Source organism: Mustela nivalis (assembly GCF_964662115.1).
Source record: "Mustela nivalis genome assembly, chromosome: 2".
Lineage (NCBI taxonomy): Eukaryota > Metazoa > Chordata > Mammalia > Carnivora > Mustelidae > Mustela > Mustela nivalis.
In genome coordinates, this window is record NC_139021.1 from 34,036,007 (window position 1) to 34,057,372 (window position 21,366).

A 21,366-nucleotide genomic window follows, 5' to 3' on the forward strand; every position below is an offset into this window, starting at 1 on the left:
CAGGTTCCAGGCAGGCGCTTCCGGAGGCCTTGGCCCGGAGTGGGGAGGGGTCTACCTTTGAAACAGCCGGTAGACTGCAATTTAAAGTTTACATCGAGCTCAAAACTCGATTCCGCAGTCGATCGTCCGCGCAACAGAAGGAAAAGAACTCGAGTCCATAGCCCCTCATCACCCCATTGGTCCAGTTCTCAAGGCTTCCTGCAGTCCCCACACCGTTCTCTCTGCGGCCTGGAGGAAGGATGGGCGGGGAGGGCAGGGGCGGGCACTGCTGCCGGCAACGCAGAAGGGGAGGGCGAGTCCGCCCCGGTGGCCGGGGCGTGGGCGGGGGGGCCCCCACAGAAGCAGGTGTCGGCTCAATGACAGGGCTCCCCGCCCTGCCCTTCCCGCCTCCGTGCTCCCCACAGCTTAGCGAGGCAAAACCCAGTAAATGCTCGAGAAATGCAGCTCAGTCGGTCAGCGGGCTCTGCTTTCTTGCCAGACGCCTAAGAGGACGGCGCTTCCAAATGCAAATCTCTTGGCTCGGGCGCCTTGGCTAGCAGCCGCCGCCTCCCCCGCCCGGCTGCCCGGCGTCCCGCCCACCCCGCGGCGGGACAAGATGGGGCCCCGAGGAGAGGGGACGGGGCGGAGCGGGCATCCCTCCCCACCTCCCACGTGGGGCCGGCCCTCCGCTGGGCCTGGGCGCGCCGCCGCCGCGCCTCCGGGCTAGGCCCCCGCTCGCGGCACCGCCCCCTAGGTCGGAGCGGAGGACGGCAGTGGAGGGTGGGCGAGGGGTGGGGGGTGTCACTGAGTCAGGTGGCGTTGGGAGTTCCCTCGGGCTGGGCCTAGGGAACACGCTGCCGGGGATTGTGTACACGCTCCACTGACACAAGCTTCACGCTGCCGGGCAGCCGCTGATCACGCGTGGCCCCGGGAGCTCATTGGCCGACGCCTCACACACCTTTGTCGCTGATTGGCCGGCCGAAGGCTCCGCCCCCACCCCCGCCCGCGGCGCGGGGCAGGCAGAGAGGCTACCTGAATGGGGAGGGGGCAGACGGCGCGGAGCGCGGCGGCGGCGGGAGCGGCGTCGAGTGTCTCCGGGCGTCCGTCTGTGGCCAAGCAGCAGAGCAGCCAGTCAGCTCGCGGCCGGCGGCCAGGCAGCCAACCATGCTCAACTTCGGCGCTTCTCTCCAGCAGGCTGCGGTAAGTCACCTGGGGATGCCCCAGTCCTTCCCTTCCTCGCTGCGTCTGAGGGGCCAGCCGGGGCACTAGCCCCGAGCCCTTGACATCAGCGGCGCCTGCTGCAGCGGAGTCCTGGGGGAGGAAGGGGCTTTCTGCCTGCACACTGGGTATTGGTGAGGGCGTGTGTGTCACGGAGTGGGTCAGGACAGGCGGATTGGGATCTACAGCCCAAGGGACCGGGGTCTTACTCAAGGTGTCATGAGGGGAAGGCGTAGCTCCGCTGGGAGACTTGAGGCAGATGAGTGGGAGGATAACTGAAAGGGTGCGAGGAGGGGGCTGCGGCCCTGGCAGCGAGGACAGGGGAAGGTGTGGAAAGGGAAGGGGGGTGACAAGGGGGCTACCCTGCACCTGGCACCCGGGAGAGATGCCGCCGTCTGGATCAGGAATGCGACCCAGGGCGGGAGGGGGCTGCTTACTGGCATTTGGGGGGCGGGGTGTCCACAGGAGAGGAGAGGGGGCTGCCCCTCTCGGGGGTCTGAGCCGAGGTTTGTGGTACTGGGGCTGCTCAGCAGACAGCCGGGGCCGGGGGAGGGGGCGCCCGGCGTGGGGGAGGAGGAGTGGCACGTGGGCCCCGGACCACCCGGGGGGACGAGGAGGTGCGCCCCCAGACGTCGGCTGGGGACTCCCCATCCCCCGCGGGAGCAAGTGGCCGCCTTCTGAGGACCCCCTCGGAGGGGGGTAGGGAGATGGGAGGGTGGAAAGCGGGAGCCGGCAGCGGGGCGGGGGATGTGGGCGGGGGGAGCCGGGGCCGCGAGACGCGGGGGCCGCGTGTCGAGGCGGGAGCCACGGGCCGTGGGGCCGCGCGTCTGGAGCCGGAGCCTGTGGGGGCTGCACGTCTGGGAACCCGTGGAGATTCGGCGGGCGGAGATGGAGCTGCCGGAAACCGCGGGGAGGGGGCGCAGCGTCTGCGGGAAAGACGGGGTGGTCTGAGGTCCTGCGGGCGGCGTGGGCGGGAAGCGCCGAGGGCTCGGCCGGATCCCCGGGGGCTGCGGCCGGGAGGAGGGCGGGGGCTGGGTTTCCGCGGGGACCCGGCTCCTCCTCCGGCAGCTGAGGCGGAGGCCGGGGGATGGGCCGGGAGCGGGTGCGCCCAGGGAGCTTCTCGTCCCGGAGTGACCCAGCCCCGGCCTCCGCCAGGGGCGGCAACGAGGCCCAGCCCCGCTGTCGGTTCCTAAGGGAACGGCGGCTCTCCGGGAGCGGGGAGGGGCGGGCGCTCCCGGAGCCGGCGCCCGCGGACCCGCCCCTCCCCGCGGGCTCGGGCGCGCACTGCCGGGCGGTTGGCGGCGGTGCCCGCGGCCCCTCCCCCGGGCCGGCGCGAGGGCGGGGGCCCGCGGGCTCAGGAAGTAGGTGAAAGGTGACGGCGCGGCAATTCCCAGTTCACGTTTCCTGCGCGGCCGGGAGCAGCCGCTGATCACGCTTTGTTCACATGCCTCGCCCCCTCCTCCCCCGCGCCCCCGCCCTTCACGGTCCAGCCAATCCGGGCCCGAGCCGCCGGGCAGGCTGGCCAATGGCGGGGGCAGGGGCGCGGGGACGTGCGAGCGGCGAGGAATGTTCCCAGTGACTCACCCGCGAGCCTCATTGAGGTTAGGGCGGCCCCATCCGTCTGTCCCCGCCAGCGAGGATCTCCCCCGCCGTCCGCCCCCGCCCCTCGTCTGCCTCCCCCGCCCGTGCCTCCACCCGTTCTTCCCTTTCCTGCCTCGCGCCCCACTCCCTTTCCTCCCCTCCCCGCTTCTCTTCCTGCCCTTCCCAGCTCACACTCCCCTTCCCTGCTGGCCTGCCTTTTCTTTTTTTCTTCTTCTTCTTCTTTTTTTTTTTTTTTTTTTTTTTTTTGCATTGGCGTCTTGGGGCTTTTACACATACAGGCGCTGTCCGTTGCAGCTTACATAAAGGGGCGCGCGATTATGCAATAACCTTACTAGTGAAATTTCGAGAGCTGTGGCTCCTTTTCTGAGGATTTCAACATGAAGGGTGTATGCATTTTTTTTTTTAAACAAGCATTGAGAATAATACCTTGCAGCGTAAAGAATGCTTTTCGGTATTTTTACACGATCTCTACTTAGACCAAAAGAATGGGATCACATTAATGGATGATGGGAGGTGGTGGGTGGTACCATTTTTTTTTTTTTAAAGAGCAGTTCAAGGAACTTTAATATGAAGCATTAAACACTTGATAGAGGGAACAATACAAATAAATGCCAAGCATTTGCTGTCATTCTTGTCAGTAATTTTAAAAATTAAAATACATTTAATTGGACTATTGAAGACTCATTATAGTCAGTTTTTTTGCAGATCCTGGGTAGAAGATTAAATTTTATGATTGGTCATTTTTTAGTAGTATTCCATTAGCTGGTTGGAGTTGTGCATAGCAAACCATTGTGTGAAAAGGAACACAAACATGAAGAACCTGAAGTTTCAATAAAGCTTTGGGATTTTTCCACATATTTCAATGTATCTCTCTTTACTGGAGATAATCAAGCTATGAAAGATTTCAAGTAACCTAATGCAGTAATTTTAAAGAGCGGCTGAGGATTTCTGTGCTGTTGACTTTATTCTAAAGTGGAAAGTGACTTTCCAAAGGTCAGATCCATATCATCAGGACAGAGCTCTGTGCACTACACTTACCCTTTTTAAGAAAGGTGTGAGGTCTGCCTCCCAATTAGGAACTGGTATCTCAAAAGTCCTCATGCCACACCTGTAGTACTGAAAAAAGAACTTTTGTGGAGACTTCCTTTAGTTATTTTGTCTGACCTCAGTTGCAAAGTCTACTCTGGGAAGAATATAAAATTTCTAAATCAGGTTCTTTTTTTTTTTTTGGATCATATATGCATTGCTATCTTTAGCCTTGGTCTCCTTAATGGCAATGATGTGCTCCTTTCTCCCTTGCAAGGATATCAGTGTTCAACCCTAAGTGCGAAAGAATGAAAATGAAGATTTTATTTTTACCATTACCATTAGTTGGGGTGAGAAAAAATTATTTCAGAAACTTGGAAAGTTGTGTAAATTGTAAAGAAAAAAGTTTGCATGTTGCTCTATGTGTTACTTGGATGACAAGAATATGCTTGTAATCATTTGATCTTTTTTTTCTTTAGGAGGAAAGGATGGAAATGATTTCTGAAAGATCAAAAGAGACTCTGTTTTCATGGAACAAAACTACAGAAAAGAGTGATTTTGAAGCTGTAGAAGCACTTATGTCAATGAGCTGCAGTTGGAAGTCTGATTTTAAGAAATACATTGAAAACAGACCTGTTACTCCAGTGTCTGATATGTCCGAGGAAGAGAATCTACTCCCGGGTACACCTGATTTTCATACGATCCCGGCATTTGTAAGTATTCCTGTTTTTAAGTTGAGAATGCAGATGACAGAATATTTTTTATCATTTACACAATGAACTTAATTTTTCATGCCCATTGCCTGTATATTTTTCTTTTCTAGTGTTTGACTCCACCTTACAGTCCTTCTGACTTTGAACCCTCTCAAGTGTCAAATTTGATGGCATCAGCGCCATCTACTGGACACTTCAAATCATTCTCAGATGCTGCCAAGCCTCACATTGCTGCACCTTTCAAAGATGAAGATAAGAGCCCGGTATCTGCCCCCAAACTGCCAAAGGCTCAGGCCACGAGTGTGATTCGTCACACAGCTGATGCCCAGCTGTGTAACCACCGATCTTGCCCAGTGAAAGCAGCCAGCGTTCTCAACTACCAGGACAATTCTTTTCGAAGAAGAACCCACGTAACTGTTGAGGCTACAAGAAAAAACATCCCCTGTGCAGCTGTGTCACCGAACAGATCCAAGTGTGAAAGAAACACAGCGGCAGACGTTGATGAGAAAGCAAGTCCTGCACTTTATGACTTTTCTGTGCCTTCCTCAGAAACCGTCATCTGTAGACCTCAGCCAGCCCCTGTGTCCCCACAACAGAAGTCGGTGTTGGTCTCTCCACCTGCAGTATCAACAGGGGGAGTGCCACCTATGCCAGTCATCTGTCAGATGGTTCCCCTCCCTGCCAACAACCCTGTTGTGACAACAGTCGTTCCTAGCACTCCACCCAGTCAGCCACCAGCTGTCTGCCCACCTGTTGTGTTCATGGGCACTCAGGTGCCCAAAGGCGCTGTCATGTTTGTCGTACCCCAGCCCGTTGTTCAGAACCCAAAGCCTCCAGTGGTGAGCCCAAATGGCACCAGACTCTCCCCTATTGCCCCTGCTCCGGGGTTTTCCCCTTCCGCAGCAAAAGTCACTCCTCAGATGGACTCCTCCAGGATAAGAAGTCACATCTGCAGCCACCCAGGATGTGGCAAGACGTACTTTAAGAGCTCTCATCTGAAGGCCCACATGAGAACACACACAGGTACCAACCACTTCTTGTGTCTTAGAAAGTTAGATTTGTATTTTTAGGCCATGATCACAAATATGAATCAAGCATGTTAAAGAAGAGCTTCCTTTATTAGCCAGTTCAGTGACTGATACTACCACTACAAGTTCCTGCAAAAGATTTCCTCAAAGTGTTTTTGTCTTAATTTCTCAAATAATTCTTAAGTGTCTGAGTAGCTTAGTAAAGAATCTGTAAAGCCTTCGTACCATAGTTGAAGTCAGAAAGCCTTTTTGTTTTTGGCTTTTTATAAAGGGAAGTTTTCTATGAATGTGACAGAGTGAAAGTTGAAAATAGAGCAGTACACATGTTCACTTAAACAGTTGATTCATTTAGTAGCTTTTATTTTGAAAAGATTCTCTTTAGATATTTAACATGTATATCTTTAGATATAATTAGATATGTAATTTCCAGTGACTTGGTAAATACATGTAATGATGATCTGAATTTCTTTGTCTCAGGAGAAAAGCCTTTTAGCTGTAGCTGGAAAGGCTGTGAAAGGAGGTTTGCCCGTTCTGATGAACTGTCCAGACACCGGCGAACCCACACAGGCGAAAAGAAATTTGCTTGTCCCATGTGTGACCGGCGGTTCATGAGGAGTGACCATTTGACCAAGCATGCCCGGCGCCATCTGTCAGCCAAGAAGCTACCAAACTGGCAGATGGAAGTGAGCAAGTTAAATGACATTGCCTTACCTCCAACCCCTGCCCCCACACAGTGACTGCTCAGAAGGTGAGAAGCAGAAGTAACTTTGGTCACAGCCAGGAACCAGTGGTGATGTAAAAACGCTTCCACTGCAAAGTCTGTGGCCCTCCAGTGTGGGCCAAGAGCAGAAGCCCTACAGCCTGAGGAGAAGGCTCGGCCTGGGTTAGAGGACAAGAAGTGCTGCAGCCGCAAGCAGGTCACAGAGTGGCAGGATTCATTTCTTATCACATAAGAGAGATGAGAAAGCTTTTATTCCTTTAAATATATTTTGAAGGTTTCAGATGAGGTCAACACAGGTAGCACAGATTTTGAATTTGTGTGCACAATTTATTACTTCATTTTCACCATTTATACTTGAGACCAACTTTTCAATGTGATTCTTCTAAAGCACTGGTTTCAAGAGTAGAGAGACTGGAAATAAACATTACGGTACAGAGACGGAGATGGAAAATTGATTTGTATTATTATGAATATTGGCATCTTTTCCTAGTTACCTTGTTTACTATTTCTAGTCTTTCCAGTCAACTTCGTGGATGTAGTTGTTAAATATATCTAGAACTAGCATTTTTATACTTGCTAACATTTGGAATTAAGCAGCTGTATATTGCTGAAGAGGGCCCAAAGAATTGGAATCCTCAGTAATTTAATTGCTTTGAGGTATAGCTACAATTTTTTTGTGTGTTTTTGTTTTGAAAGTTTAACAGATGACTGTATCTAGGCATTTTATTATGCTTTGAACTTTTAGTTTGCCTGCAGTTTCTTGTGTAGATTTGAAAATTGTATACCAATGTGTTTTCTGTAGACTCTAAGATACGTTGCACTTTGTTTAGAAAAAAATTTTTGAAGATAAAAATATATTGTAAAAAAGGGATACCAAGAATTTTAGATAACTCCTTGAAAAAGATGGCTTATGTCATCAGTAAAGTACCCTTATATTATGAGGATGTAATGTTTGCTTTATTGAATTAGAAAGTTAGTGACCACTATTCACATGGACAGCTGTCCTGTTAATTTATAGGAGTTTTTCATTGGGAGGGTTGGGGGGAGGTGGAACTGGATCAATAAAAGTTGGTTAAAACATTCACTTCAGCTAACAGTATTTCTGTTATATTCTGTTGTATAGTGGATGATATACACCGTGGTAAAACAAAAGTAAATTGTTTAAAATATATAGCGAAAAATGGCACTATATTCCCATTTAACGTTTTTCTCTTGGATATTGATTTCTGACATCAAAACTTGGACCCTTGGAAAACAAGAATTTTCTTTTAATAAAAACTTTGTGATTTACAATTTGCACAACATTTCTTTTGTTGTACTTTATATCTTGTTTACAATAAAGAATTTCCTTTGGTATATTTACTTGGTTGGTTGCATTTGTTGAAAACCATTCTCAGTGTAACCATGACAGCGATCACTTATGGTACTATCCAAAGATTTAGTGTCTGAATTTCTCTAGGAGCTTCATTCAAATTTAGAACTGCAGGAGTATATCCCTAACACGCATCAGTTTATAGAGAGTATACAGAGTGAGGCCTGGGATCCACATAGTCATTGAGATAATTTGCAAGCCTGCCCAGCTAAAAAGCCAACACATTTTAATTTCTATTTTATTTTTAAAGATTTTATTTATTTGACAGACAGTGAGAGAGGGAACACAAGCAGGGGGAGTGGGAGAGGGAGAAGCAGGCTTCCTGATGTGAGGCTCAATCCCAGGACCCCAGGATCATGACCAGAGCCAAAGGCAGAAGCTGAATGATTGAGCCACCCAGGTGCCCCTAAACCAACACATTTTAATCCTCAAACATTCTTCAAGACAGTTTGGTGATTTGGGATTGAAATACATCTTTGGTTCTCAGCAGAACCTTAAGTAGCATTAAGTTAAGGGGCATACCACAGTGAATAATTACAAGCAATGAGACTGCTGCAGCAAATGAAAAGGAGCCTGACCTGTTAAATAGAGTCTAAATTACTCACACCTAGAAGTTAGATTAGCTCGGGTCATTAAGTGAAACCTTAAATGCAATAAACATACTGGTCCTCAAGCTGTGTGAAAGGTAATACACCTGGGGAGAGAAACACTTGCTAGTGACTTGTCAGTGGGACTAGGAGCTGTAAATGCTACTTGGTGTATTGAGTATAGTTCTGGAGATTGCTATTTTAGTTGGCTCTGAAACCCCCTTGTCATGAGAGAACATCTTCCACAGCGTCCAGCTTAACCATTGGCCTGAAGTCTGGCGCCCTGTTGAACCCATCGGAAGGAGCAGTGTAATGTACTCACTTGGCACCAGTCACAAGGCAAGCATCTCGGGTTATCCATGCACCTGTTGCCATTTATTCCTTGGAAACTTAACACCACCCGAGTTCAACACAGCTGCTGGGGAGGGGCCTTGCTGTTCTTTGGTTTCTACACTGGGATCCTGGACTATCCTGACTCAGTTCCTCATGATGGTAGGTTTTCAGAAGTTGGGAGTACAGGAAGGTAGCTGACCTCGTACCCACCCCCTTGTAATGACATGGGCAGAGGAAATGTGCCACCCATTGCTGTGCTCCTATCCTAGTTGGCATCCAAGTCTTTACCTTAGAAATTCTGTAAATCAAATTATTTTAACCGAGTAATATATTTTTATATTTGAATTGAATGTTCATACAGGCTCTCATCTTGATGAAAAAAATGTCCCCAAACAAGAACATTTGGAGCATATAACGATAATGTATTTGTGTAGCTTTAACACTAGTTTTGGTGGTTTCCTGTCTGACATACAAGTTGGACCATATGAAATTGCTGATATGCAAGCTGTTCTAACAGTTAATTCTTTTTAGATAATTTTAGATTTAGGGTTGCAAAAGTAGAGTTCCTATTTACCTTTCATCCAGCTCTTCCTTGTAACATCTTACATAGTCCCAGAACATTTGTCAAAACAAAGAAATTAATCTTGGTACAATACTATTAACTAAACTATAGATCTTGTTTGGGTTTCACTAGTTTTTCTACCTATGTCTTTTTTTCTATTAGAGGACCTAATCCAGGATCTCAAACATTTACTTGTACAGAGTTTTCTCCAGTCTATAGTCGTTCTGTCTTCTCTTGTCTCTCTTGAATAGTACTTGTCGGTTATTTTATAGAATGACCCTCAGTTTGGGTTTATGTGATGTTTTCTTGTGACTAGATTGAAATGATGTGTTAATTTGGAAAATACCAGAATGATGTCCTCACAACATCATATCAAGAAATACATGAAATCTGTATTCCTGGTGATGCTAACCTTGATCACTTAGCTAAGTGATGTCCAAAATTTTCCACTGTAACCTGTTTTTCTCTTTATAATTACTAGCTATTTGGAGAGAGGTATTTTAAGATGAATAACCTGTTTCCACTTACACCTTTGCCCACTCAGTATGATTTTATGGAGCTTGCTTATGGCAGTTATTACTGTGATAGACTAATAGCAATTTCTTATTTCCTTCATTATTTACTAACTGGAATTTGGGGGGAAAGACTTGTTGCTTCTCCTGCATTTATTTATGTATTCAGTTATTTATGTCACTATGGAATTAGGGATATTTATGTCATTCTTTGAGTTACTACGTAATACTTATTTTTGTGACACGACTGTTCCAGGTTTAGCCCTTGCTTCCATTATTCAGCTGTTTTTGATTGACAAAGATGGACATTTCAAAGAGGTTCAACCTACCATGTCTCACTGGAATGAGAGCTGTTTGGTGTTAGTAATTTGACTTTTTTTTTTTTTAAGATTTTATTTATTTATTTGACAGAAAGAAATCACAAGTAGATGGAGAGGCAGGCAGAGAGAGAGAGGGAAGCAGGCTCCCTGCCGAGCAGAGAGCCCGATGCGGGACTCGATCCCAGGACCCTGAGATCATGACCTGAGCTGAAGGCAGCAGCTTAACCCACTGAGCCACCCAGGCGCCCCAGTAATTTGACTTTTTGAAAGTTTTCTCTATCCACATTGCCACCACTCATTTAATCTACCCTCTTTCACTTAAACAACCTCAGCTATCCCAAACTAGTCTCATCTTGTCTCCTACCATCCAGCCTCCTTGCCAGTTTTTCAAAAAGGCAAACCAGACCATGTCACTTCCCCATTTAAGACATTTCAGAACCTTCCCAGTGCTCTTAGGATCAAGTCTAGGTCTCTTAGCATGGTCTAGAATGGTCGCATCTAATAGCAATATAATGTGAGCCACATATGTAATTTGAAATTTTCTAGTAGCCACATCAGAAAAAACCTTTTTAAGGGTTTTTTAAAAAAGATTTTATTTATTTATTTGACACACACACACACACACACACACACACACACATCACAAGTAGGCAGAGAGGCAGGAAGAGAGAGAGGAGGAAGCAGGCTCCCCCCTGAGCAGAGAGCCCAATGTGGAGCTCCATCCCAGGACCCTGAGATCATGACCTGAGCCAAAGACAGAGGCTTAACCCACTGAACCACCCAGGTGCCCCAGAAAATTTTTTAAATTAATTTTAATATTTTTATTTAACACCATATATCCAAAGTATTATCATTTCAACATATAATCAATATAAAATTATTAATGAGATATTTTATCTTTTTTTTTGCACTAATCTTCAAAATACAGTATCCATTCCATGTGCACAGCACATTCTGTTGGAAGTAACCCCATTTCAAGTGCTCAGTAGCTGTCGGTAGCTAGCGGCTGCTGAAGACACAGAGCTGAGCTAGGAGACCCCACACCGCTACCAACCTCTCACCACTTTCCACCTTATTCAACACACCATGTCCAAGCTCTGAGTCTTTACATATGCTATTTCTTCTGCTGGAAATATTTCCCTGCCCTTTCACTTTGACATTTCTGCTCTAATAATTACACTTTGCCAAACTGCTTAATGTCTTTTTCTCCTTGACTGTAAAACTCCACAAAGACAAGGACCCTGTCAGTCATGCTCACTGCTCTATCACCAGCCTCTAACACAGTGCCTGACACACAGCAGGGACTTCCTAAATTTTGTCAAACTGAAAATTGAACTGAGGGGAGGTCTGTGCAACTTTAGGGAGTGAGAACAATTAAGGAGTTGTTAAATGACATGCAGGGTACAGGCAAAGGCGATGAAAAGCTGAAAACCCTTTTTATTCTTTCCATCAATCTCTGCTAGTGCTGGAGGGGCCACTCACAACACCTTCCAAGCTCTCAAAGAGTTGCATGGAATTTAGGGTCTTGTCATTGTATTTTTAACTGGGCAGGGAAGAAATCTGATCAAGATGGACGAATGCAAGGTTCACCTCTCTGTGAGTCTAATTCCTCAGCTTGGAATGGCTCAGCTCTCATCCCAGCCTTTCTCTTTGGAGGATACTCAGAATGAGGCAGGGTCATGAATGGGGACATTCGTTGAGAGCACTGGACAGTCGGCAAAGCTTGGAGTCAAGAGAAATCTTTTGGGAAATGAAATCAAGGGACATCTTAAGGGAAGACTTTTCTAGAGATGATTTTGTGTGTGTGTGTGTGTGTGTGTGTGTGTGTGTGTGTGTGTGTGTGTGCGTGTGTGTGTGAATCAATTCTGGCATTTTTCTGACCAGCTTAAGAACAGTTTGGGAAAAGGCTTAGAGTTAGTTCTCAAATGGAAAGGCCTGTCATTTTCTACACAGGTAGCTGTGCCCTAGAGAAGGGGTAAGGGGAGAGCACTGATCAAATTATAAGACCTGGTGTATTGGGGTTCTCCAGAGAAAGAGAACCAACAAGATTTATATAAACAGATTGATGATAAGGAATTGCTTCATGTGGTTAGAGAGGCTGGCAAGTCCTGAGATCTGCGTGGGCGAGCTGGAGACCCAGGAGAGCCGCTTGTACAGTTACAGTCCAAATGGAGGTAGTGTCAAGACTCAGACTCAGGAAGAGCTGATGTTTCAGTCTGAGTATGAAGCCAGGAAAAAACTGCCTTCAAGGCCTAGCTCCAGAGACAGTCAGAGAGCAAGTAACCCTCTTTACTCAGTCTTTTTGCTGTAGTCAGGCTTTCAACTGATTGGAGAAGGCCCACCCACATTAGGGAGGGCAATCTGCTTTACTCAGGCCATGATTCAAATATGAATGTCATACAGAAACACCCTCGCAGATACAACCAGAATAATGTTTGATCAAATATCTGGAAACTCTGTGGCCCCATCAAGATGACACACAAAATTAACCATCACACCAGAATTCTAGTTCTGGTTATACTTACAACTAGTTTTTTTCCTTGGGAAAGTTGCTTGGTCATTTTGGGACTCGGCATCCACTTTTTTTTTTTTTTTTTTTAAAGATTTTATTTATTTATTTGACAGAGAGAGATCACAGTAGGAGAGAGGAAGGGAAGAGATCACAGAGAGAGGAAGGGAAGCAGGCCCCCTGCTGAGCAGAGAGCCCGATGTGGGACTTGATCCCAGGACCCTGAGATCATGACCTGAGCCGAAGGCCGTGGCCTAACCCACTGAGCCACCCAGGCGCCCCTCGGCATCCACTTTTAAGAACAGGGCCGAGCATACCCATCTTATTCAGCTCACAGAGCTACTGGCAAGCTTAAACAAGGTTATGGATACAAAAGCTCTCGGAAAGTATAATACATTTTGCACTGGCTGGCGCTGTACGGCACCTGCATCTGGGAACGTAAGCATGGCAGTAGCTGTATAAGAATTCCCATGTAGGATGGGAAAAAAGAGGCCACTCAAAGCTGGGAAGATTAGAGAATTTTAATAGCCAGGGTTTTTATACTTCTACCTATGTATACTTATACTTTATACTTTTTATACTTCTACCTATGTATCTAATTAACTGGGTGATACATTTACAGCAATTGTCATTACAATGAGGCCAGTCAAATGGGAAGGGAAGCATGAAGAATTAAGGGCATGGCATTTGCTGAGCATAGCTAAAGCATGGACACTTGCCGTTTGATTATAAATCTGGACAGAATTACCAGAGAAGCATCCAGTCTATGAACTATGTCATATCCAGTCTATGACTTTATGGAGTCTGTCCATTCATGGAGTTTCCTTTGTTGTTGTTTTTTAAGAGTTATTTATTTATTTGACAGAGAGAGAGAGATCACAAGTATGCAGAGAGGCAGGCAGGGTTGGGGGGAGGGGGGAAACAGGCTCCCTGCTGAGCAGAGAACCAGACATGGGGCTCGATCCCAGGACCCTGAGATCATGACCTGAGCCAAAGGCAGAGGGTTAACCCATTGAGCCACCCAGATGCCCCTCCTTTGTTCTTGTAATGACCCCTGCTTTTGTGAATTCTCCAAGTCTGAGCTTAGTTAGTTCATAAGAAAGTGCCCAATATTGGATGCTGTATAAAATGGCTAAAAATGTTTTAAGGACCTATAGGAGTTGGAACCCCAGGGTCAGTATGAGTGATAAAAACATCTTTCCTCCTAGAAAATTATCAGGCCTCACCTTTGCCAGGTCTTCCTAGATAATATGATCTCCTCCTATTAACAGACATGTTCCAAAGAAGCATAATTTTCTCATCTTTGGCTCATTGTTCCAATGGAAGGAATAAAACCAAATGGGGTCATGGTAAATGAGGTCCATTGTTTAAAGCTCCCCCTGCCAGCTGACATCCTAATCTTGACAGAAACTCAGACATTCTTGGCTTTCTTCCCTGTGGATGCCAATAATCCCAGTTTGACCTTGATTGACCAGTGTAGCAGTGAGATGCTAAAAGGTAGAAAAACCCCCAAATATGAAAAGGTGGTGATACCTGATCTTTCTTTGACTTTCTTGGGATAATTTAATTTTAATTCTCAGTTTAGCCACTGGTCAGTGGAGGCACAGTCTAGGTTTGGAAAACTCTGTATGAAATTCTGGGAAGAAAGAGGGAAGATGGGGTGTCTTGTTAGCTCAGTTGGTTAGGCATCTGCGTTCAGCTCAGGTCATGATCCCAGGGTCCTGGGATGGACTCCCACATTGGGCTTCCGGCTCAGTGGGGAATCTCTTTCTCCCTCTCCCTGCTGCTCCCCCTACTTGTGCCCCCCACCCCCCTTTCTCTCTCTCTCTCTCTCTGACAAATAAATAAAAATTTTTTAAAAAGAAAGAAAAAGAAAGAAGTTAAGAATAATCCAAAGTGGTGAAGGGATGATCACTGGTAGGCCTTGATAGATTAGATTAGATTCTCTGATTAGAATATCTGAACCTTGAATATCAGTTTAAAAAGGTACCCTTTCATTTTGCACAGACTCACTGAAAAGATAAATATAAGCATTGCGTGTTTATTACCACTGGACAAAGTAAAACAGAGTGTCTCTGTAACAGGAAACTTCTCCTAGGGCCATGGACCCTATGTGCTGTTATCAGCTCTGTACTTTCCGTAATTATGAGCTCAGCAACTTAATTTCATGGCTCTGTTTCATTAGCTATAAAATGGGGATTCTAATGCTTCACGGACCTGCTTCCCAAGAGAGAATTAGGTCTGAAAACTCTAAAAATAAGCAAACAAATGCTAAGAGAGCTACCCCAGGACAAAGGGGGGGGGGTGCTACTGTACTGTTACAACTCGGATCAATCCTGAAGAAAGAAAAGTCTCCAAAGTTTCTAATGTCGGTTAGAAATTGTGATGGTATGGTACCTCTTAGGTAGGATGATTGAACTCCAAACATTCACAGTTGGAGGCTAGAAGTCTAAGATCGAGGTCTCAGTGGGGCTGGTTTTTTCTGAGGCCTCTCCTTGGCTTGAATATGGCCGTCTTCTTGTATCTCTGCATGGTCTTCCTTCTCTATCTGCCTGTGTCCTAATCTCCTCTTCCTTTAAGGACACTGGTCATAATGGATTAGAGCCCCTTCCAGTTACCTCATTTTACCTTATTAATTCTTTAAAGACCCCATTTCCAAGTACCGTCCCATTCTGAGGTACTTAGGATCAAGACTTCAACATACGAATTTTGAGATGACACAAAACAGCCCATTATATTGGTCAATCTATCTTAATACACGGAGAGCAGTGTTTTCTAAACTGGTTTTAAGTTCCTATTTCCAGTGTCTGGGAAATTTCCTATGCATCCTCAACCCCCTACCCCAAGTCACACATTGACATCAGGCCCAATACCGTGTGTCATTCTTAGCCATCAGGGAGACATATTTTTCTGTGGTGCATTTGGGTATTTCTTAATCCTAGAATAATCTTTATCCTCAACAAAGTTTTCCTTCATTACATACTTATAAACATTACTTGTAATTTGACAATCCTTTCTTCTTTCTTAATTATATCAAAAGATAAGCTTGTTTTGTGGCAGATATAAATCAGATTCAGAATTCTCTGCCTAATCCCAACAATATCATGAATGGAAGAGGCATCATGATGGTCTTTTGATATCCATGTCTGCATTTGCTCAATTTTATTTTTTTCTAAGAGATTAAATATTCTCTTTCCAAATTTCAATGTAGTTCAACCAGGAAAATTCAGTCAAGACTAGAGTCAGCCTTGCTGGTTGGAGATACAAGCTAACTCTGTTGCCTTCCAACATCACTTAACACATACATTCTATTCTTTATCAGTGTGGCTCTAATAACAGCAATCTTCAAACAGAAAGGGACCCCGGGGTGGGGGGTGCCTGGTGACTCAGTCAGTTGAGTGACTGACTCTTGGCTTCAGTTCAGGTCATGATCTCAGGGTCCTGAGAATGAGTCCCACACCAGGCTCTGCACTCAGAGCAGAATCTGCTTGTCCCTCTTTCTCTGCTCCCCATCCCCTTCTCTGTGGAATGGATAAATAAAATCTTAAAAAAATAAATAAACAAAAAAGAAAGGGAATCTGGGTCCCCATCCCTGTAAGGATCATAATAGTGAGTTCGTCAAATATTTTAGGCATTCTGCTTTTCAGACTCATGCTAGCATTGTACTTGTCCCCGGTGGCTGGCCGGGGTCATGCAGTCAGCTCTGGCCAGTTCAGGTCTGTGAACAGAAAAGCCCTGTGTCACTTCTTGACCAGAGTATGTAACTCCTCATGCTAGGGACCCCAGAACTGTCTTTCTCTCCGTTATGGTGACCAGCCAAATTCCAGCTAGTCAACCTTAGCTCTGGAACATGTATGACAAGGAGTGAGAACTACACCTTTGTAGTTTTGAGACTTTGTGATTTGGGGTGGATTATTAGTTGCCAAGGGACAACCTTGACTTATAAATGTATGTATACTGACAAAGTGCTTTCATCCCATTGAGGCTGCCTTGCTCTAAATGAATTTATTTGCCTCCCTCCTGGGATCATTTCACCATATCATGAGGTATTAAGGGGGTATGTCTGTAAAGGAAAAAAAGACCTGTTACACTTCCCTCCATGACACTGGGTACCTTCTATTTGTGTAGATAAATGGGGCCACATTCCAATTCATAGATCCTGAACAGGAAAGCCCTTCCACAAGGTGTTCAGTCACGTCTAGCTAGTCTGTCTAGAGAGGAAAGCAAGCTGCCTTAGCCCTTCCCCACCATACCACCAGCACCCTCTTTGAGCTGGTGGAAATGAAGCAAAGGTTCCAAACCACTGTTTGACTAGTATGAAGATACCATCCTAGATAACGCACAAGGCATCTTGGAATTAAGGCTTTCATTTTGAGGTTCCCAAGCATTTAATGGGGGCAGTCTACTCCTTTCGTGTGAAGCATCCTGTGTCTAAGGAGGAAGGCTGGAGGGTACAATCCTGGGGCGGGGGGGTGTGGAAGCTAATAGTGAAGGGTGAGCAGGTCTGTCCCAGCATTTTGTGCTCAGCGGCTCTAAGGACCAGAGAGAACGAGCATGGGTGGAGAGCGGCCAACTTGTGCCTGGTTTTGATGGGAAGGATATTACAAATGCTAGACGGATAAAAGGCTGATCTTGCTCCCTCAATATTTTAAGAAGGCAGAGTATCATGATGGCCCAAAGCGTGAGGTGTAGATGGTCATTGACTTGCAAATCCTAGCTCCACCATTTAGTGACTCTGTGACTTAGGGCAAGTTTGGATTAAGTATGAAGATGGAATGAATTAGCAGCTATAAGGCACGCCTGGGACCCAATGAGCAGAACCTTGCAGAGTTGATGAGAAATAAGGCGTTCTACATGTCCAGTGCCCCCAGGCAAGGACCCTACCTGGGGCGAGACTCACCTATTCAGATCTCTGCCTTCAGGGGGAAAAAAGGGGCGGGGGAGGAGGGAGGATTTTGACGGAGGGCTTTATAGGGAGGATTTTTCACATGTGTGCTTGTCCCCTGCTTGTCCCGTCCCTGCTTGTCCCCTACTTTGAGTGGAAGCTGGAGCTACAGGCCAGCTTCTTGTCCCCAGGCCTGTTGCTTGGGGGAAGAGGTGTTTAACCTTTTTTTTTTTTTTTCCTGAATCTGAAGGCTTTAGGGATTATGCAGGTTTGTGTTCAGGCTTTCTTTGGCAGCTGGGAAGTAAAGACTTTTGAGCAGAAGTAAGTGTGGTTGTGTGCAAACCACCCTGTGTCTCTGGGCCTGTGTGCGGGCAGCCTGGGTGGCCTCGGCACTAGTCATCGCCGGACAGACTTGGCTGGAGCCAGGCTCTGGCCCTGGCCTGGTTCCTCTGTCCTGCCTTGGCTGGCTCCACCCTGCCCCTGCCCAGTGGCCGTGTCTGGGATGGGGAAAACAGGGACAGGGATGACTTCAGGTTGGGCGGGTGCTGGAAGGTTCGGCCAAGCCCTGGGCTCAGGCCCCCGGGAAGATCAGAGTGAGTGTTAAGGCCCTGGTCCCACCCTCCTGTGTTTGGAAAGTTGAAAACCTTGTGATCTGGGAGTCAAACCATGGTTTTCTCACTTACCTAATCTTGGACATACTGTTCAACTTCTCTGAGCCACATTTTTGTCACATGTCAAGTGGACTGATATTCATATTTTGCGCCGAACACAGTTATTTTAAGACTGGGCAGATATAATGGGTTCCACACAGGGGACGCAGGAGAAACATTGGCCGGCCTCATCCCCTGCACCCCTGCCTCTGTCCCGTTGCAAAAGCATCGGGTCAGTGCTCATTTCCGCTTGTCTGCTTGTCTCTTGTCTAGAAACCTCTCTCTCCTCTCCACTTTATATACACAAGTCTCATCCACTTGAAAAGTCCATTTCCAGGCAGGAAAGGAGAAGGGCCCCTCCAGGAACCAGTTGGATCAAATCTGTGTGAGTTTCCCAGGGCTGCTGTCACAAAGTGCAATAGGCAGGGAAGGGGGGGGCGGCAGGGGGGGCGGCAGGAGGGGCTTCAGCGACAGAAACTGATTGTCCCACAGTTCTGGAAGCCAGATGTCTGAGATCAAGGTCTCAGCAGCTCTCCTCCTCCAGTCGCTGGCCATCTTTGGCCTTCCTTGGCTTATAGAGGCAGCACCCCGTCTCTGCCTTCAACTTCCCATGGCCTTCTCCCCGTGTGCATGTTTCTGGGTCCAAAATCCCCACTTCTATAAGGACGTCAGTCCTGTTGGATCAGGGCCGACCCTAATGACCTCATCTTAACTACATCTGCAACAACCCTATTCCCAAATAAGAAAACGCAGTGTTCTCAGGTCCCAGGGATTCAGACCTATGAATTGGGCTGGGGGTACGGGGCACAACTGAACCCATACAGGACCTAGCTCTAAACCCTGGGGTTCCTCCTCAGGGTTCCCAAGGCTGGCCTCTGGGAACCAGGGACCCCACCTGCTTTCATCTCCTGGCCCCACCCCGCCTCTCAGTGCCAGCTCATGCCAATTTGGCTATAATCTGGGACTCTGGAGCACCCTTTCCCTCATTCTGTGCTGTCCCCTATGACGGACTCACAGGACAGGCTTTCCATGTGATTGATTACTCAGAAACAGAGAGGGCTCACAAATCTGGAAAGATTTGAGCCCCTGGAGCAGCTGGCGATCCCCACAGAAGCACCCTGGGCCCTAGATTCCTGATGTCCAGGCTCTCGTCCATGGGGAGGAAGTTACACATGAGGTGGGTGGAGTTGGCCACCCTCAAAACCACTTTCCTCCAATCCTGAGATTCTTTTGGAGAGTCTAGGGTCTCAAACCCAAATGTCTATAGGAAGGGTTGGGTAGAGCCTATAAAGGAACTAAGCCTCACATGTAGGAAACAAGCAGAGATGTCCAAGGTACCAGTGTCGCTATGAGAAAAAGCAAGTTCTAGAATACTCCGATTTTTCCCCAAAGCTGGAAATCTGGATTCTTTTTTATTGTGGTAAAACGCATGTAACATCAGATGTTACCATTTTAACCATTTTAAGTGTACAATTCAGTGCCATTGACTACATTCATGATGTTACGCCATCATCACCACCATCCGCACAAATCCAGGTTTTTATATCAAACACGCTGATTTTAATTTTGGCATCTAATTCAAATCAAAATAGACCCTTTACGTTGGTGGGTTGCCAGTTTGGAACTTCTAGGCCCAGGAAGTGATTATTTGCTATTCTGGCCCTGGGATGGTGACGGTTGCCTAAAAGGTGGGGAAAAGCAGGCCTCAAACCCTGGAGACCTGAGGCAGAGCCTGGCGGGGGTTGCCCTTCGGAGGAGCTCCTCCAGGAGCAGCTGCCAGGTTTGAAGGCCAGCACTCAGGTATTAAGTAGGACAGTGCCGAGGTTTCCTCTGCAGAGTGGAGGAAGGGGGCCTCTGAAGGGATTGACCTCGGGTTTTTCCTCACCTTGGCAAGTAGAAGCTAGAATGAACTGAATTTGATGAAAGGTAACCTTTCTTGCATTCCTAGAGTCCTGGGGCAGTTTGTAGCCATTGCTGTGTGATGTCTACAGGCGTTCACACTCGGTTTCTCATCTGTGGTTCCTGACTTCCCTAGACCCTCCGGCTCCCAAGGGGGTCCCTGTTGGCCATTCGAACCTCCATCCTCTGTGTTTCTTTCGAAGAATGGGGCTCATCGAAGCACCCCCTTCTCTTTGTGTCCTGCCTACAGAAGAGCCTCTGACGCAGTCCTGAGGCCGGGGAAGCCGAGTTGTGGGGTGTTGGTGGCAGATACTTGGTCCAGAGTCGCCGTCTGGGCAGTGGGAGAGCGCCCCTCCCCGAGGGTCTCAGAGGCTGGGGGAGAAATCCAGTGTTACAGCTGAATCAGGCCAGATTAGGAACAAGGACTGCAGCGTCAGGTCAGAGTAAAGGAGCCCGGAGGCTGCGGGAAGAGGGCGGGGGTCCAAGGCCCAAGCCTCATGAGCGGGGAAAGGACAGAAGCTGAGCAGCTCTGCGTTTCTGTCCAGTGGGACTTTGTCCCCACTTGGCCGTTTCTGACCCTTCCTCCAGTGGGGCCGGGGCCATCCCGATGCCATCCCGGATGCCACATCTGGCCGTGCTCATGCTGAGCTCGGTCCTGTCCACAGAGTTTCCTCAGGAGTCTCTGCCCTCCCCCGACCCTCTCTCTTTCCTGAATGTTCACTGTCCTAAGCTCCTCAGCCCCTGGCTATGCCCTGTCGTGACCTGTTGTCCTGTGACCTGTTGTCCTGTGGCCTGTTGTCCTCTAGGCTCCTGACCCATTACCTTCTCTGGGCAGCTTCGGTGTCTGATGCAATGTTTACCTCACGCCCTGGGCAGATCTCCAGGCTGGACATATTTGGTATGGACTCGGCCCCCACCGAGTTGAGTTGCCCAGGACTCCCCCCGAATTGACCTACTTGAGGCAAGGGATTTACTGCTAGCTCAGATGACCCACCAGGACTTCTCTGGACCAACAGACTTTCAAGAACATTCTCAGGCCGGACAAGTGAAGGAAGAGAAGAAAGGGAAAGGGGGAGGGGAAAACAAACTACAAAACCCTGGATTGCAGGGAAATTTCATCGGCCTGAAATCTCCTCCACGTTAGCTGGGAGGCGTGAGCCGCCCACCGCCGGGGCCACCGGCTGGCATCCTTCACCAAAGACTCCCCACGTTCACAGAGCACCAGTGGAAAAGGCTGGGACATTATCTGAATGGCTGACGCAGACTTTCTTCTGACCTTGGACTTGGCATTTCTGATCCTTACCCTTGGTGACCTCTGTCTTCGTGGGCTCACTCTCGGGGGGCAGAAGTTAAAAGCTGGCTTGCTCACGGGGGAACCCACTGGAAACCAGCCATGCACGACCACCTTACGCTGCAGCCCCGGCTCCCAGAGTTGGTGTTCTAAAATACA

At 47.8% G+C, this 21,366-nt stretch overlaps 1 protein-coding gene across 1 annotated transcript; it reads left to right on the top strand.

The window, feature by feature from the left end:
• Positions 1 to 623: 623 nt before the first annotated feature.
• KLF10 (KLF transcription factor 10) lies at positions 624 to 7,645 on the top strand. The gene is made up of 4 exons (XM_082722731.1): positions 624 to 1,179; positions 4,305 to 4,538; positions 4,649 to 5,561; positions 6,044 to 7,645. Exons 1-4 carry the CDS (start codon positions 1,144 to 1,146, stop codon positions 6,301 to 6,303), a joined length of 1,443 nt encoding a protein of 480 aa, XP_082578857.1. The 5' UTR covers positions 624 to 1,143; the 3' UTR covers positions 6,304 to 7,645.
• Positions 7,646 to 21,366: the final 13,721 nt, after the last annotated feature.